The following is a 19532-nucleotide window of genomic DNA, read 5'->3' on the forward strand; positions in this document are numbered from 1 at the left end:
ATATGTCTTGTGTTTATTTACTGTTTTAGTCATTCCCAGCTGAATATCAGTTCCCACCCGCCTCTCACAGCATCTTCCCTATCTGAATCGCTCCCACTGCCCTCTAGTCCTTCACTCTCACTTTCCTCATCCACAAATCTTTCATCCTCGCTCAAATTAATGGGGAAATCGTCGCTTCCTCGGTCCGAATCGCTCTCGCTGCTGGTGGCCATGATTGTAAACAATTTGCAGATGTGAGGAGCTCCACCACCTGTGACGTCACGCTACTCGTCTGCTACTTCCGGTACAGGCAAGGCTTTTTTATCAGCGACCAAAAGTTGCGAACTTTATCGTCGATGTTCTCTACTAAATCCTTTCAGCAAAATATGGGAATATCGCGAAATGATCAAGTATGACACATAGAATGGACCTGCTATCCCTGTTTGAATAAGAAAATCGCATTTCAGTAGGCCTTTAAATGAAGTTACATTTTGCTTTTAGCAGCTCTAAAGCTGAACCGTACAGCAAACTTTCTCCGTTTGCACATAACTCGGATTCTTCTTCACCCTGTGTGTCCGAACATTGACATACCTCTTAGGACGTTTGCTCGTTTAAGGCAAGAAAACGATGCTTGCTTGGTCAAACTGGAACATTGTAAGGTTTGTACTTAAAAATCTTGGGCAGAAGAACAAGTATTTTGGAACTTCCGGTTAAAGGGATTTTTACATGGGCTGGCTCGACATGCACAAACAACAAAATGCCTCGATGGCTTTGCGTTGACGTACCGAGTCACACAAAAATGAGTATACAATCACACGCTACATAATCGTATTAAAGCGCACTCACTCATGTTTTCTTGCCAGTGCATAAAGAAGTATATATAGATTAATGGCGCATTCGTCTTGTCGCAAACGTGTATATGTACGTGTGATAACTGCTATTTACAAGATAAAGCGTCGAGGGTGAAAAACCAAAACGATGAACCAGTGAAATCTGAGGTAGCAAAGTCAACAATGATAAACTTAAAACTGCTGTCTCATCTGCAAACTCAAAGCTTACCGAGTTAAAAAAAAGTGGGATTCCGTGTTTGTTTAGCCAGCGACACGGTGACAGGTGTCTGTAACGCCGTGGTGTTTGTCGCCAACGGTCCTGGTCGGGCAGCTGATATGTTCATCAAGAAAATGCATGGCTTTTGAAAGCTCCAGTTCCCACCCCTGAAGTGCAAACCAACCAACCAGCCAGTCAAGTGCACTCTTGGGAAGCTTGGGGGGGGCGTCCTCGCCGCCTCTTGGCGCGGGACATCAGGGTAAAAGGAAGCCATGACAGAAAGGGGACAGCAGGTTTCCTGTTAGGCCAGCTAACACTACATTTTAACCAACTTAGTTTTCGGAAGCGCCACTGACACAAAGAGTAGAGTAATTGTTTTCAGTGCAAGACATGATGGCTACTTGTTTCATTTCATGAAGATTCTGTCTGCTGCGTTTGTTCTCAACAAGTCATCGAGACCGGATCCAGCAGTAAAGGGATACTCCTACAGGTAGAGATACTCCGATAGGATTGCAGTCATCTGAGAGTGCAATGATGTCACCCTCAAGCTCCATTTGGGATGTTGATTAAAGGTTTCACTGTTTGAGTTCTGAAAGCTCTTGAAGGGGAAGAATCGTGTTAGAGGGAAAGGGACAGAGACGTTAATCCTACTTCACCCAAAGGTCTTAGCGAACGATGCAACCTTGCTTTGACAAGGGGGAGTCGTTGGTGAAGACACAATCAAACGTTCCACAAAGCTCCAGAATGATACAACACCTCTTTTGTAGAACCTTCCTCTTCTCTGCTCCTCAACGCTTCCCTACCTCCCTCCTGGGTCAGAACTGTGTCTCTGTGGTGTCCGTGAGTCCATAGGTGTTTGTGACTCCTGAAGGGACAGCCGCCTTTGGGTGTCGGAATCCTGGAAAGACAGCTCCGCTTCAGCCGTTTGCTCGACCCCAACCCCGGTAGACAATCCTGATCTCAATTCCAACCCTGTTCTAAAACTTGCGCCCAACCCAGGTTGTGAACTCGATGCTGCACTATTCTCTAAATCTAAACGTACTGGTGGTCCTAAATTTGCAGCGCCCCCAGTTCCTAGTCCAAGCTCAAACTCCAAATGTTGTCCCAAACTGTCCAATCCAGTGGAAGAAATCTGATTCTGGTTGGTGCTGATCAAAGGAGAGTCCTGTGGCTCAAGCGATTCAAGCGATTTCACTGGAAATTCTTCAAAATCCTGAGAATCCAAGATCTGTGGGCAAAAACATCAAAGGGTATGTAAGACTGAATGCGTGCATTTTCTACAACCTATCTTGTTTTTGGTCAAATACTGATTTAGTCAGCTATGTGAGGGATGGATACTTTCATATGTACCAAATTAATTCCATTGGGACTACTAAGTACAGATTCACATAAAATCAAATATTACCATATTTCGATATCTTTGTTGCACGTGACCTCATGTTCGGTGGCAGACTCAAGCACTCGGCGTATTCATGGCAGACTGCCTCTAATAAATGTCGTAATTTGTCATGCCAAAAATGCAAGCAAGTCTGACAGAAACCCCCCAAGGTTAGGCTAGACTTTTCAAAATGTGCTAGCTTGATGCCAATTTACATTGGAAATCACATATACATTCTACTGATTAGCATGAGCAATTTTACATGGCGATTTTTCGAACACCATTTGTTAATGAAAACTACAACTAAGACACCTGTTAAAATCAAACAGCAGGTGTGCAATAAGTACAATACTTACAGAATAAACACTTTAAAAGACTCAACAAAAAACAAGACTGGCATGTATATATATATATATATATATATATATATATATATATATGTATGTGTGTGTGTGTGTATATGTGTATATATATATATATATATATATATATATATATATATATATATACGTACATGTATATATGTATATATATGTGTATACATATATATATATGTACATGTATATATGTATATATATGTGTATACATATATATACATATATATATATGTATGTGTGTGTATGTATATATATATATATACATATATGTATGTGTGTGTATATATATATATATATATGTACATGTATATATGTATATATATGTGTATACATATATATATATATACATGTGTATGTGTGGGTGTATATATATATATATATATATATATATATATATATATATATATATATATATATATATATATATATACACACATATGTATGTATATATATATATATATAAATATATATATATATATATATATATATATACACACATATGTATGTATATATATATATATATAAATATATTTATATATATATATATATATATATATATATATATATATATATATATATATATATATATAAATATATAAATATATATAAATAACCGTATCGGTTCAAATGTGAAATGTACCCATCCCTAGCTAATATACTGTATTACCACTGGCCAAGCTTGACTACATCCGCTTGAGTTATCGCTTCCATAAATTTGATTGGATCAGTGAAGTGTTATGATTAAGTAAGCTTCTTCCCACTGCTTTTCAGACATGTTTAATTGTGCCAGTGTAAACATGCGTAACCTTGTTAAGCATGTTTTAATTAAACTAAAACTAAACAATATCAAAGGCAGCTACACCAAATCAAACAGTAAATAGCTGCAAACATGAAGCATGCAGAATTCTTGTTAGGCATGTTTTACCTGGGATAGAGAGGCCGAGGTGTTTGTCTTCAAAGGTGTAACGGGTAGAACCAGTTTCTCTCCAGGACCCGGATCAGTGTACAGAAAGGCCTGTGAGGAGGACAACCTTTAACTTGTTAACATTTCAACTGGCTCTTAATGTCATAGGTACATGTGCATCTTGTATTTTCTACCTGAGGCGGTGATGACACAGCACTATAGGCAGGTGGCACCATAGTCATCTGTCTCTGCAGCAGCTGCATGATCGTTCCGATGTCTGCTGACATGCGATTCTCCAACCTGCACAGCGTGTGATGATGAACGGTAGGTACAAAACTTCTACATTTTGGTAACTTATTGGCCTGTCAGTATGATGTCATATTTTACCTTAATGTAATATACAAGAATACGATTGTTACAACTTTGATGATGGACTGAATGTTGACTTAACACCGAAGTACAAAAACAAACTTTCTTTATTGCTCTAAAGATATTATCTCCCATATTTCCTACATAATCAAGGTAATGTGTACCAATTCCTTACGTTTATTTAGTAAGTCATTTTCCTCACATTTTGTGCCTTGTCTTTCCTCCCCAGTTGCCCAGATTTCTTGTGAGATCCGGTGAAAGGCGGAACAACGACGAATACCTTTAGCCATTTGGCAAGTAGGGAACTGCACTTTTTTTTGTAATTTTGCCTATCGTTCACAATCATTGTGAAAGACATGGCGACAGATGGATTTTCTTTAATGCACTCTAAATATTAAATAAACCTAAATAAAAGTATGCGCTGCAAAAACTGAAATCTAAGTAAGATTAAATATCTCAAATAAGGGTGATATTTGCTTATTTTCTGTCTGATAAGATCATTCTTCTCACTAAGCAGATTTTATGTTAGAGTGTTTTACTTGTTTTAAGGGTTTTGCTCCTAAATGATCTCAGTAAGATATTACAGCTTGTAGCTGAGATTTGATGACCTATATTGAGTAAAACATGCTTGCAACTAGAATATCAAGTGTTGCAAAGCTGTGTCATCAACACTCACAAGTATAAAACTACTTTTTTTTAAAGTAATAATTTCTTATTTCAAGCATGAAAAAAAAAATCATGACTATTTTGTCTCATAATTAAAACGGATGACAGCCAAATGGACTTTGCTGTTTTATTTTCAATGAAACAAGAGAAAATACGTACTCATAAAGTAGTACAGTTGGCACAGTACAGTAAACATGTGACGTTTCTAACAATTTTTAACAGAAATAGTTCATGCAAATTCAGACGAATTCTTCAAAATTACAATAAAAAAAATGTTTGGCCGGGGGCCGAGCTGTATATATGCGCACTGATTGACTGAAAGAGCACGCACTTGGTGCAATGATGTCACGTTATCGATGGAAAAATGCATTTTTAGACCATATGATTTGCCTGAGCGGCTAGGAGACCCCGAGAGTAACAAGCGGTTGCCTTGTTGCCTTTCCATTAAAGGGGAACATTATCACCAGACCTATGTAAGCGTCAATATATACCTTGATGTTGCAGAAAAAAGACCATATATTTTTTTAACCGATTTCCGAACTCTAAATGGGTGAATTTTGGCAAATTAAATGCCTTTCTAATATTCGCTCTTGGAGCGATGACGTCACAACGTGGCGTCACATCGGGAAGCAATCCGCCATTTTCTCAAACACCGAGTCAAATCAGCTCTGTTATTTTCCGTTTTTTCGACTGTTTTCCGTACCTTGGAGACATCATGCCTCGTCGGTGTGTTGTCGGAGGGTGTAACAACACGAACAGGGACAGATTCAAGTTGCACCAGTGGCCCAAAGATGCGAAAGTGGCAAGAAATTGGACGTTTGTTCCGCACACTTTACCGACGAAAGCTATGACGACAGAGATGGCAAGAATGTGTGGATATCCTGCGGCACTCAAAGCAGATGCATTTCCAACAATAAAGTCAAAGAGATCTGCCGCCAGACCCCCATTGAATCTGCCGGAGTGTGTGAGCAATTCAGGGACAAAGGACCTCGGTAGCACGGCAAGCAATGGCGGCAGTTTGTTCCCGCAGACGAACGAGCTAAACCCCCTATCGACCCTAGCTTCCCTGGCCTGCTGACATCAACTCCAAAACTGGACAGATCAGCTTTCAGGAAAAGAGCGCAGATGAGGGTATGTCTCCAGAATATATTAATTGATGAAAATTGGGCTGTCTGCACTCTCTAAGTGCATGTTGTTGCCAAATGTATTTCATATGCTGTAAACCTAGTTCATAGTTGTTAGTTTCCTTTAATGCCAAACAAACACATACCAATCGTTGGTTAGAAGGCGATCGCCGAATTCGTCCTCGCTTTCTCCCGTGTCGCTGGCTGTCGTGTCGTTTTCGTCGGTTTCGCTTGCATACGGTTCAAACCAATATGGCTCAATAGCTTCAGTTTCTTCTTCAATTTCGTTTTCGCTACCTGCCTCCACACTACAACCATCCGTTTCAATACATTCGTAATCTGTTGAATCGCTTAAGCCGCTGAAATCCGAGTCTGAATCCGAGCTAATGTCGCTATAGCTTGCTGTTCTTTCCGCCATGTTTGTTTGTGTTGGCTTCACTATGTGACGTCACAGGAAAATGGACGGGTGGTTAAAATCAGGCACTTTGAGGCTTTTTTTTAGGGATATTGCGTGATGGGTAAAATTTAAAAAAAAACTTTGAAAAATATAATAAGCCACTGGGAACTGATTTTTAATGGTTTTAACCATTCTGAAATTGTGATAATGTTCCCCTTTAAGTACAATAAATTTGTTTTTAGTATAAAAGTTTGCTGGTTTCAAGAAGTGTAATGCCGAGCGTGTATCATTATGTCAAGATAATGGCACTAGCATTTACTTAATTTAAGAATATTTTTCAACATATTGAGCAAAAAGGTCTCCTTTTTTTTCGACCAAGAAAAGTGCACTTGTTATTAGTGAGAATATACTTGATTCATTGAGGTTAGCTAATTTGACTTGTTTTGGAAAGTCTTGACAAGCCAAATTTTCTTGTTCTATTGGCAGATAATTTTGCTTAATTCAAATAAAATACCCCTCATTTTTGCAATTTTTTTTCTTGTTTTTGAACACTGACTTTTTGCAGTGTGCTTACAGCAGAGCCAATAGGAGCTCCACTATTCCACCCATAAAATCCAATAAATTACCATTCAAAAAGCGCCAACAATACTCCATTTAAATTTTGTGACTTGAATCAAATCAACTTTATTTATAAAACACATTTAAAATGTACCACAGGGGTAACCGAAGTGCTGTACAATGGGCAGGAATATACTTGGTTATTATCACTAATAACCAAGTATTAGTGATATTGTTATTATAAGCGCTAACGCAGACAAACTATTTATAGCGGCGCCGTGATCACTTCCTGTGTCCCTATGTTTACATCATTGAGGGATCTGCTGTTTCCTCGCTTCCTTGCTCCCTGTAAATGTATTCTAGATCATAAATCATGCATCTCACCTGGACAGAAGAAGTCTGAGTAGGTATTCTGACAAGTTAGTACACTTTGACCGCCATTTAGGACCCGAAACTGACAAAGACGACCCGAAAAGACACTTGGTTCCCCCGCATCCCCCCTTTTGTTCATGAGGATTATAAGACATTCTTCATCTAAATGGGAATATATGAACATCCCTGCAGTCTGCATTCTAATGACAGCAGACATTGTACAGTAAGTGATGTTTTATTATGTTTGTTGTCTCTCTTGAAGTCGGCAGTGAGTAATAATCAGTGAACTAAAAAAATAAAAAAGGAAACTTTGTAATGTGTTTTTGAAATAATGCACCACGTATGCTTAAAATTTTCAAAATGCGTAAATATTAAAAATGATTATAAATGTACCCATTACTACATAACGTATATACTTACATCATGTATATAAAACCTCAATGGAGATGTTTGGATGTTTTTTAAGGGTTTTGTAGGCACGGCACCCATAGGCTCCATTGTAAGCAGACTTTTGATTGCATTTATTTTAATATTTAGAATGCAAAATGAATAAATAAAGGCATCCGTCGTCATGTCTTTCATAATGATTGTGAACGATGCAGGTCCCCTTTAAGGACAGTGGCTACAGCCCACCTCCAGTTCCTGTTCCCTACAGTCAAGTTTTGCTCTTTTTCTTATTATTTTCTACAACACTGTCTACGTTTTTTTGTTGATGACCTCCGTGTATTATCCTGCCTTATTTTTACATCTCAGCAGCCATCATGGCACATCACAACGTTCGCTATTTCCTTTCACAACAACTACTACTACGAATCAGGGCAGACCTCCTGAGAGCCAACGGCGACTAGATTGGGACAAATGATGATCAGAACCTTATAATTTTGAGCCTGAATATAAGGAGGATGGCATCATAAGCATCATGTAGCAGTGCTAAGTGCTGCACAAGAAATACAAACTATGAACAGGATAAAACAACTGATGCCAACTGATGGGATGTTTATATCTTTCAGCACAATACTTGTGTTCCCCATTTAGATGATTGCAATTTAGATGCATAAAAAAGATAAGTGCAGTTCCCCTTTAAAAGGTTTGTTTTCAACTTATCAAAGATACATTTTTTAAACCAAAAAAAAAAAAAAACACCACGTGCAAGCTTATGTTACCATTAGTGGTTCAAAAGAACATTTTTTAAAAGTCTCTATTTTCACAATTACGAATATATATTCTTAATTGTATAAATAATTTAGGCGTTGGAGAGACCTTTTCAAACTAAATCATTTCAAAACAGATGCTATATTCCTGTTTTTGGTCAGTAAAATCTTACACTTTTCCTATCACTGCTTTTGTAGCATAATGATATATTGTAACTGCTCTATACTGTGACTAAACAATCCTGTCGTGGATTTCACAAACAAATTACACATTGTTGCTGTTGTTACGATCGTCTATACCAGGGGAGTTCAAACGTTTTTCCACTGAGGGCCGCATAATTAATTATAAAAGCATTCGGGGGTCATTTTTCAATCATTGTATTTTAATTTTTTTTAACGAATTACACAACATGCCAACTTCACTGGTTTTGGGTTTTAATGTTCAACCCTCTGCTGTTTGCCACCACATAGATCATAGCACCCACACATTACCACTCTCCTGCGCGCTGCAGAAACTATGTCTACCTATTTTTGTAATCATTCTTATTAATTCAGGACAGCGCACATTAATCTGGTGGACGGACTGTACATGGGCCTGATTTTAGCATCGTTGCTATTCTCCATCTGAAGTCCCCCTGGGAGCAAGGTGGGTGAAGTGTCTTGCCCAAGTACTGTATCTTTCGGACTATACGGCGCACTTAAAATCCTTTCATTTCCTCAAATATCGACAGTGCGCCTAATGTACGGCATAATTCTGGTTGTACTTATCCACCTCCAAGCAATTTTATTGGGTACATGGTGTAATGATAAGTGTGACCAGTAGATGGCAGTCATACATAAGAGATACGTGTAGACTGCAAGATGACGCCAATAAACAACACCGGAACTTTAAATGTTCCATTGAGAATATAGAACATTACACACGGCGCTCAAAAATCTGTTAAAATGTTTTTAGTACGACTTTGAAGCTATGAAGCCGCACCGCTTGATGGATTGTCGGCGTATTAAACATACGAGTATTATCATGGTATGTGTATAAGGACCACAAAATGGCACCTATTAGCAGACATATTATCTGGTGTTTTGATTCGCAATATTATGCAAACTCAACTTTTCTTACCTTCTGGTACCTGCTGATGTGTATTTGGGATCTGCATGAGTCCGGAAAATGTGCGCGCGTCCGCCATTGTAGTCCGTGACGACACCGTAGTCATAAGCTTCTTCTTTTTCTCTACCTTCTTATGTGGTATTCATCTTCCGCTGTTGCCATTTCTAATATAAAGTAGTGTAAAGTTCTTACTTCTACCTGTCAGTAGACTAGCTATCAAAGCGCTAAAACTGTAGTCGGTTTACATTATTCACCCACGGGACTTTAGTTATTAGAGGGTTCCGGTCGGACAGTTTTTTACGGGACACATTCCCGCCAACCAAGGTAATCAAAAAGGTCAACCAACGAACGAGATTTCTCTATAGAATCTCCTCTCTGGTCAACAAAAGCACCATGAGGATTCTAGCGAGAACTCTCGTTCAACCCTTTTTCGATTACACATGCACCTCCTGGTACCCTAGCACCTCCAAAACCCTCAAATCTAAACTCCAAACATCCCAGAACAAGCTAGTCAGATTACTTCTAGACCTCCAACCCAGATCCCACCTCACTCCTACCCACTTCTCCAAAGTGGGCTGGCTCAGGGTGGAGGACAGAGTTAAACAACTTGCACTGAGCCTAGTCTATAAAATCCGCTACACCTCCCTGATACCGAAGTACATGTCAAACTACTTCTTTAACGTAAATGACCGCCATAACCACAACACCAGGGGGAGCTCCACTAACCACGTTAAACCCAGATTCCGATCTAACAAAGGTCTTAACTCATTCTCTTTCTATGCCACATCAATGTGGAATGCACTCCCAACAGGTATAAAAGAAAGGGCATCTCTATCCTCCTTCAAAACCGCAATAAAAGTACACCTCCAGGCAACTTCAACCCTAAACTAACACCCTCCCCGGATTGTTAATAATCAAATGTAAACAATCAAATGTAGATGCTTTTCTTATTCCTTCTGATTTCTCTCTCTATGTCCACTACTTGCTGTACATATCCTACCAAGTCAGACCTACACTGTTTCAATATCCATTTCTCTGTTCTCAATTGTTGATGACTGATGATAGCAACCAAACCAACCCCCCCCCCCCAACTCTATCATGAATCGATTTAAGTGGAGCCCGACTTAAACAAGTTGAAAAACTTATTTGGGTGTTACCATTTAGTGGTCAATTGTACGGAGTATGTACTTCACTGTGTAACCTACTAATAAAAGTCTCAATCAATCAATCAATGATGTTGCATTATTGAGCCACAGATGAGAAGATCCATCCATACCGTTATCAGTGGCCGGAGAAGCCTGTTCAGTGTTAGACTGCTTCATCCCAAGTGCAGGACTAATAGACTAAAAAACTCCTTTGTCCCACACATCATTAGACTGTACAACTCCTCAGTGCAATACTTTTTCATAACATGGTCACTACTGCCTAGTTTTTCTTGTTATATTCCTATTTTACTGTTATATTTTTATTCTCATTGTTGCTTTTTATTTTTATTCTTATTGTAATATTTTTCTATTTTGTTTCCATTTATACCCCCATTATTTACTTTTTAAATTCGATCTCAATTCTGTACACTGCTGCTGGAATTTTAATTTTCCTGAAGGAACTCTCCTGAAGGAATCAATGAAGTACTATCCATCTATCTATCTATCTATCTATCTATCTATCTATCTATCTATCTGTCTATCTATCTATCCATTTTGCTGCGGCGTTGTTTGACACTTCTTCCACACCCGTCCTTGCACGCTACACCGCTACAACAAAGATGACGGGAAGAAGACGCTGTCGACGGTGAGCCACGTAAATAAAACCGCCCACAAAACGACACATCCTGAAGCGACTGTCAGAAAGCGACTTGAAAATGGTCTGTCAAACAGTATCTATGCAACACTTTCACCAGAGAACCACCATCACATGTTATTTGGACCGCAGGATAGTGTTTTAAATTTGGAAATAAATTGTAATATGACCCCTTTAATGCGCCTTTTAATCCGTTGCGCCCTATGGTCCAAAAAATACGGTACATCACGGCAGTGACTAGGATGGTGGACGCTAGATTCGTACCGGGAATCTTCCAGTTTCTGGACAACCGCTCTACCATCTGAGCCACACCACCTCATTTAAAGTTCTGGGCACTTAATGCCAATTTCCATTAGTTACACTCAAACAATTAAGCAGAGATTTGTTTTGATTCTACATAACTTGCAAGACGTAACAAAGTCAAAGCACTTATTTAGCACTGAAATGAAGCACCGATTTCTTTGGTCTGGTTCCTACCGTTTACGTTGGCACTGGTGGCATTATGGAACCAGGTTTACTGGCTACTATTTTTCTTTTTCAAGTATGTGCATCTGGTGTCAAACACACATTTCCGAACTAAAGCCATGTACGTTTGGCAGCTGTGTATACCTATTAAGTTGTTTCTGCAACAGGTCCAGGCGTGTGTCCAGCTGGTTGCGCTGCTGGCGGCTCAAGCTGTGCAAAGGTGTGCCGAGGGGTGGGGGAGAGGCCAGGCTGCAGCTGGGAACCTCCTGGTACTGACCGCCCCCTCGATTCTCCCCCCAGAAACTGAAGATGTTGGACACGCCCGAGAGAGCACCTGGACAAGGACTACTTTTGTCAGCGTACACTTGGACAACAGATGGAGTGGAATGAGTCGGGCTTACCTGACAATGCATTGCAGGTGTTGCCAGTCTTGGCCTCTGCCTCCGCGTCCGTGTGCTCCGAGAAACGCTTGGGTGTGGACTGACCATGTGGGTTGTCCAACATTGCAGAGGAAGGAGTGAGGCCAGTCACAACAGATTCATCTCCCTGCCACAGCACATCATTACAGTCAGGGTGCAAATTGTTGAAGAACAACATTTCTCAACCAGCTATTGCCAGGATTTCACCAGCTACGCTCCGTAATATCATCAAAAGGTTCAGACAATCTGGAGAAATCACTGCACGTAAACAGCAAGGCTGAAAACCAACATTGAATGCCCGTGACCTTCGATCCTTCAGGCGGTACTGCATCAAAAACCGACATCAGTGTGTAAAAGATATCACCACATGGGCTCAGGAACACTTCAGAAAACCACTGTCAGTAACTACAGTTGGCCGCTACATCTGTAAGTGCAAGTTAAAACTCTACTATGCAAAGCGAAAGCCATTTATCAATAACACCCAGAAACGCAGCTGGCTTCGCTGGGCCCGAGCTCATCTAAGATGGACTGATGCAAAGTGGAAAAGTGTTCTGTGGTCTGACGAGTTCACATTTCAATTTGTTTTTGGAAACTGTGGATGTCTGTCCTCCGGAACAAAGAGTAAAAGAACCATCCGGACTGTAATAGGCGCAACGTTCAAAAGCCAGCATCTGCGATGGTATGGGGGTGTATTAGTGCCCAAGGCATGGGTAACTTACACATCTGTGAAGGCACAATTAATGCTGAAAGGTACATACAGGTTTTGGAGCAACATATGTTGCCATCCAAGAAACATTATCATGGACGCCCCTGCTTATTTAAGCAAGACAATGCCAAGCCACGTATTACAACAGCATGGCTTCATAGTAAAAGAGTATAGGTACTAAAGTGGCCTGCCTGTAGTCCAGACCTGTCTCCCATTGAAAATGTGTGGCACAATATGAAGCCTAAAATTCCACAACGGAGACCCCGGACTGTTGAACAACTTAAGTTGTACATCAAGCAAGAATGGGAAAGAATTCCACCTGAAAAGCTTAAAAAATGTGTCTCCTCAGTTCCCAAACGTTTACTGAGTGTTGTTAAAAGGAAAGGCCATGTAACACAGTGGTAAAAATGCCTCTGTGACAACTTTTTTGCAATGTGTTGCTGCCATTAAATTGTAAGTTAATGATTATTTGCAAAAACAAAATAAAGTTTTCCAGTTTGAACGTTAAGTATCTTGTCTTTGCAGTCTATTCAATTGAATATAGGTTGAAAAGGATTTGCAAATCATTGTATTCTGTTTTTATTTACCATTTACACAAAGTGCCAACTTCACTGTTTTTGGGTTTTGTACTTATTATGCTTAAGTTGACGTCCACATACAGGGGTAAAGGGTTTCATAAGGCCCAATTCCTGGGGGGATCTAGCGTGAGAGGAAGAGGGGGGTTTAAACATTTTGCAATGCAGTCTGCTGAAAATGAATGAAAGCACCACTCTACATGGCAACTGACGCTGTGGTCAAAGTTGGAATTGCCACAAAACACATTTCAAGTGGACAGTGCACCCTCCCAATTCGTCACATTTCACGTGTCAGGTAAACCGGCACGAATGGGCCAGATGAATCCCTTTCCTCCTGTACATGGTCAAGGTATTTTGTTTGAAAAAATGTGGTCCCCAAACAACAGCTTTTGTCGACTAGCGAGTCCAATGAGCATCGACCCAAAAGGGTTCCACAGTACTTATGACGTATTTCCAAAACGATCAATTATTAGGTTGCACCTCGTCACCACTGGAGTGTGAAGACATCGAGCTCCGATACTGTCTCTTCGCTGCCTCCGGACGTTTCTGGTTGTGACTCGCTTCTCTCTCTCTTCTTCGATTTACGGACTTGTGGCTCTTTTTAATTTCACCGGCATCTGCATCATCTATGGAAACACATATTCAGATAAAGGCGGTGTGATTTTATGACAAATGTGTTATTGGACTTAATGCGTCACTGGTACCTTTCTCTGTGCGCCTCCGGAATGATAATTTGCGTCTGCGTAATTTGTTGAAGCCCCCACATTTGGACTCATCACTGCTGGGAGAGCCTGGGATCATGTTGGTCTGAAAAAAGGCATACTGGTGATTAAACTATACATATTATTAGAAACTGAAAACTTTGATTTTGCATAAGTTAAACTCTTCATTTTCTGTGTTTAGTAACGGGGTCCTGATCTAATACTGATCTGGGATATCGGTCCCATGTCATCATAACAAGTACGGGATTGTATGTTCTTGTATTTACAATGTCTGATACAAATCACCCTGCAGCGTGTTTACTTGTGTAAATTGAACATTTAATGTCCTCCAATAAGCACACAAGGTTGGTCTTTTCTTGTATTTTAGTTAGGGATGTCCGATAATGGCTTTTTGCCAATATCCGATATTCCGATATTGTCCAACTCTTTAATTACCGATACCGATATCAACCGATATCGGAATTAACACATTATTATGCCTAATTTGGACAACCAGGTATGGTGAAGATAAGGTCCTTAAAAAAAAATAAAAAATAAAATAAAATAAGATAAATAAATTAAAAACATTTTCTTGAATAAAATATAAAGTAAAACAATATAAAAACAGTTACACAGAAACTAGTAATGAATGAAAATTAGTAAAATTAACTGTTAAAGGTTAGTACTACTAGTGGACCAGCAGCACGCACAATCATGTGTGCTTACGGACTGTATCCCTTGCAGACTGTATTGATATATATTGATATATAATGTAGGAACCAGAATATTAATAACAGAAAGAAACAATCCTTTTGTATGAATGAGTGTAAATGGGGGAGGGAGGTTTTTTGGGTTGGTGCACTAATTGTAAGTGTATCTTGTGTTTTTTATGTTAATTTAATAATAAAAAAAATAAAATAAAAAAAACGATACCGATAATTTCCGATATTACATTTTAACGCATTTATCGGCCGATATTATCGGACATCTCTAATTTTAGTTCATTCATTTACAAAAAGGTAAACATGGTAGCCTATAGGCTACTAGAAGCGAGCAGCTACACAACAGCTAAGGACACAAAAGCACACAAGCTAGACATACGTAATAAGTCGGGGTGTACCGATACATCGATTTATATTCCTAAATTTCAAGTATATTGATCTGTGTGGAGGGGGGGCGTGGCCTGCGGACTTGCAGCGAAGCGGGGTGTGCCAGGACCGGCTTCGAGATCAGCGACAGGTGCGTAGATGGCCCACCTGGGCCTGCTTATCTAATCACCTGTCGCTCTGTTAAAAGGCAGCAGCCCGGGAGGAGAGAGGTGTCGGCGGTGGAGCACGAGCGAGAGCGAGACAGACGAACAGAAAGACAATTGCTGAAAAGCAAGACAATTGATTGAAAAATAAACTAGTATTGTAAACCTGGACGAGACTCTCATGTCAGTACTTGGGGGTCCGAAGAACCCGGAGAAGAGGTACCTCCACAATCTTGTATCGATATAGGTATCAATCTAAGATTGTTTTAAAAGGGAATCGGTCAATTTTATATGTGGGCTCTGTACCGAGGATGTCGTTGTGGCTTGTGCAGCCCTTTGAGACACTTGTGATTTAGGGCTATATAAATAAACATTGATTGATTGATTGATTTTATCGATACTGGAAAAAGAAAAATATTGGATTTAAGAAACAGCTACCTTGATATAAATGTTTAGCACTTTTATTGATAAGGACATTATGACATTAAGTCTATGTTGCCCATCTGTATCCAGTAACAAATGTGTCCGCATCATTCAATTTACTGAGTCATGAGCTTAACTTCATGAATTTTTGTCACCACTTGGCGTTACCAAAAAAAACAAAAAAAAAACACTCCACTTCAACTTAAAGACAGCATATGTCCATTCCAGATGATTATAACTAAATACGGTAAGTGTTTACCTACCAGTGTTCTCTGACTACTTGATCAAACCTATTTTAACATTCCACACTACAAAATAATACAAGTATGTATGATTCCTGCTGATATTGTAACGGATTATTTTCGGTATCGTATTGGAAGTGAAAAAGTTATATCGGGACACCGCTCGTTCTTTCTGTGTTTTGTTTTTGGATGATACAACTCACATCACGGAGATTGAAGGTAATTTCCAGGTTGTTCCAGAAGTGGTCTGCAAATTCTGGGTACATATCCAGTACCTCCAGGACATCTTCCCTGAATATTTTGTGCAGGTCGCAGTAGGTCAGAGCCCTCACATCTGCATTGGATTTACCCGGTCGAGAGTACAGGTTGATAGGCTCGCCAAAGATGTCGTTCTTTCCTGGAAATGGAAGAGAAACATTTAGAGGAGGACTGTCCAACTGTGTCATTGAAGTACCCGGAGAGAACCCACGCAGTCACAGGGAGAACATGCAAACTATCAAAGAGACCTATGAAAGTTTGTGACTAAATATGATTTTTAATGTGGGTTAAATGGTTCTAAGTATGGTTGTACGTAGGAATGTCCGATAATATCGGACTGCCGATAAATGCTTTAAAATGTAATATTGGAAATTATCGGTATCGGTTTCAAAATTATCGGTATCGGTTTCAAAAAGTAAAATGTATGACTTTTTAATACGCTGCTGTGTACACGGACGCAGGGAGAAGTACAGAGCGCCAATAAACCTCAAAGGCACTTCCTTTGCGTGCCGGCCCAGTCACATAATATCTACGGCTTTTCACACACACAAGTGAATTTCAAGGCATACTTGGTCAACAGCCATACAGGTCACACTGAGGGTGGCCGTATAAACAACTTTAACACTGTTACAAATATGCGCCACACTGTGAACCCACACCAAACAAGAATGACAAACACATTTCAGGAGAACATCCGCACCGTAACACAACAGAACAAATACCCAGAATCCCTTGCAGCACTAACTCTTCCGGGACGCTACAATATACACCCCCTAACCCTCCCACCTCTAAGAAGTTATAACACTGAAACACCCTCAGGAAGAGTTTCTTTAAGACATGGCTAACTAGCTAGCGGCTAACGTCCATTAGTCTGCAGTGTTTTAGCTACTTATAAATCATTAACCCTTGTCTCCATGGCGACAAATAAAGTACGTTTCTTACAAGTATCATCCCTGCAGGACGAGGAATAGCCAAACATGCTTCACTACACACCGTAGCTCACCGGTGTCAAAATGTAAACAAATGCCATGGGTGGATCTACACCTGACATCCACTGTAATGATACCAAGTACCAAGTCGATACTACTATGATTACATCAATATTTTCTATCATAAAAAAAAATGATATTATGTTTATAAACTCAGGAAATATGTCCCTGAACACATGAGAACTTTGAATATGACCAATGTATGATCCTGTATCGACTTGGTATCGGATCGATACCCACATTTGTGGTATTGTCCAAGACTCATGTAAAGTATCCAAACAACAGAAGAATAAGTGATTATTGCATTTTAACAGAAGTGCAGATAGGACATGTTAAAAGAAAAAGTAATCATTCATTTTCTACCACTTGTCCTTCAAAATGTTGACAAAATAATAGAATAGAAAATGACACAATATGTTACTGCATACGTCAGCAGACTAATTAGGAGCTTTTGTCTGCTTACTTACTACTAAAAGACAAGTTGTTTCCTATGTTCACTATTTTATTTAAGGACAAACTTGCAATAAGGAACATATGTTTAATGTACCCTAAGATTTTTTTTGTTAAAATAAAGCCAATAATACCATTTATTGTGGTCCCCCTTTATTTAGAAAAGTATCGAAAAGTATCAAAATACATTTGGTACCGGGACAACCCGAGTTCTACACTGCAAAAAGTCAGTGTCCAAAAACAAGAACAAAAATACAAAAATTAGGGGTATTTTATTTGAATTAAGCAAAATTATCTGCCAATAGAACAAGAAAATGCGGCTTGTCAAAACATTCCAAAACAAGTAAAATTAGCTCACCTCAATGAACCCCAAAATACCTTAAAATAAGTATATTCTCACTAATAACAACAGTACTACTATATGAGTACGTATTTTCTATTGTTTCATTGAAAATAAAACAGCAAAGTCCATTTGGCTGTCATCTGTTTTAATATGAGACACAATTGTGGCAGTCATGATTTTTTTTTTTTCATGCTTGAAATAAGAAATGATTACTTTAAAAAAGTAGTTTTATATTTGTGAGTGTTGATGACACAGCTTTGCAACAGTTGATATTCTAGTTTCAAGCATGTTTTACTCAATATAGGTCATCAAATCTCAGCAACAAGCTGTAATATCTTACTGCGATCATTTAGGACAGTGGTTCTTAACCTGGGTTCGATCGAACCCTAGGGCAGTGTTTTTCAACCTTTTCTGAGCCAAGGCACATTTTTTTCATTGAAAAAATCCCGAGGCACACCACCAGCAGAAAACATTGAAAAATTAAACTCAGCGGCCGATATTGACAGTAGAAAGTTGTTCTCGCAATTGTTGGATATGAATTCAAACCACAACCAACCATGCATCACTATAGCTCTTGTCTCAAAGTAGGTGTACTGTCACGAGCCGTCACATCACCCTGTGACTTATTTGGATTTGTTTGAGTGTTTTCCTGTGTGTAGTGTTTTAGTTCTTGTCTATTTTGGTGTTGATTGTCATGGCATGTTCGGATGTACTTTGTGGACGCCGTCTGCTCCACACACTGTAAGTCTTTGCTGTCATCCAGCATTCTGTTTTTGTTTACTTTTCAGCCAGTTCAGTTTTAGCTTCGTTTTGCTTCAATGCCTTTCCTTAGCGGCACTCGCCTTTTGTTTATTTTTGGTTTAAGCGTTAGATACCTTTTTACCTGCAAACCATCGTCGTCGTTCCCGACATCTACAAAGTAATTAGCTACCTGCTGCCACCTACTGATATGGAAGAGTATTACCGTATTTTTCGGACTATAAGTCGCAGTTTTTTTCATAGTTTGGCCGGGGGTGCGATTTATACTCAGGAGCGACTTATGTGTGAAATTAATAACACATTACCGTAAAATATCAAATAATATTATTTAGCTAATTCACGTAAGAGACTAGACGTATAAGATTTCATGGGATTTAGCGATTAGGAGTGACAGATTGTTTGGTAAACGTATAGCATGTTCTATATGTTATAGTTATTTGAATGACTCTTACCATAATATGTTACGTTAACATACCAGGCACGTTCTCAGTTGGTTATTTATGCCTCATATAACGTACACTTATTCAACCTGTTGTTCACTATTCTTTATTTATTTTAAATTGCCTTTCAAATGTCTATTCTTGGTGTTGGGTTTTATCAAATACATTTACCCAAAAAATGCGACTTATACTCCAGTGTGACTAATATATGTTTTTTTCCTTCTTTATTATGCATTTTTGACCGGTGCGACTTATACTCCGGAGCGACTTATACTCCGAA

General features: G+C 39.2%; 1 protein-coding gene across 1 annotated transcript in view; it reads right to left on the reverse strand.

Annotated features, from left to right (window-relative positions):
• Positions 1–214: 214 nt before the first annotated feature.
• Positions 215–19532, reverse strand: part of kcnh2b (potassium voltage-gated channel, subfamily H (eag-related), member 2b) — a 723936-nt gene continuing 704618 nt past the window's right edge. Inside the window, exons 15-22 of the mRNA XM_061965721.2 lie at positions 16217–16410; positions 14100–14202; positions 13876–14021; positions 12097–12241; positions 11840–12029; positions 3880–3985; positions 3707–3796; positions 215–2254 (exon numbers count right to left, since the gene is read on the reverse strand). Of these exons, the coding sequence (XP_061821705.1) occupies positions 1826–2254; positions 3707–3796; positions 3880–3985; positions 11840–12029; positions 12097–12241; positions 13876–14021; positions 14100–14202; positions 16217–16410 (1403 nt within the window). The 3' untranslated portion in view covers positions 215–1825. The remainder of the gene's footprint in view (positions 2255–3706; positions 3797–3879; positions 3986–11839; positions 12030–12096; positions 12242–13875; positions 14022–14099; positions 14203–16216; positions 16411–19532) is intronic.

Source organism: Nerophis lumbriciformis, linkage group LG07 (genome assembly GCF_033978685.3).
Source record: "Nerophis lumbriciformis linkage group LG07, RoL_Nlum_v2.1, whole genome shotgun sequence".
NCBI classification, from domain to species: domain Eukaryota; kingdom Metazoa; phylum Chordata; class Actinopteri; order Syngnathiformes; family Syngnathidae; genus Nerophis; species Nerophis lumbriciformis.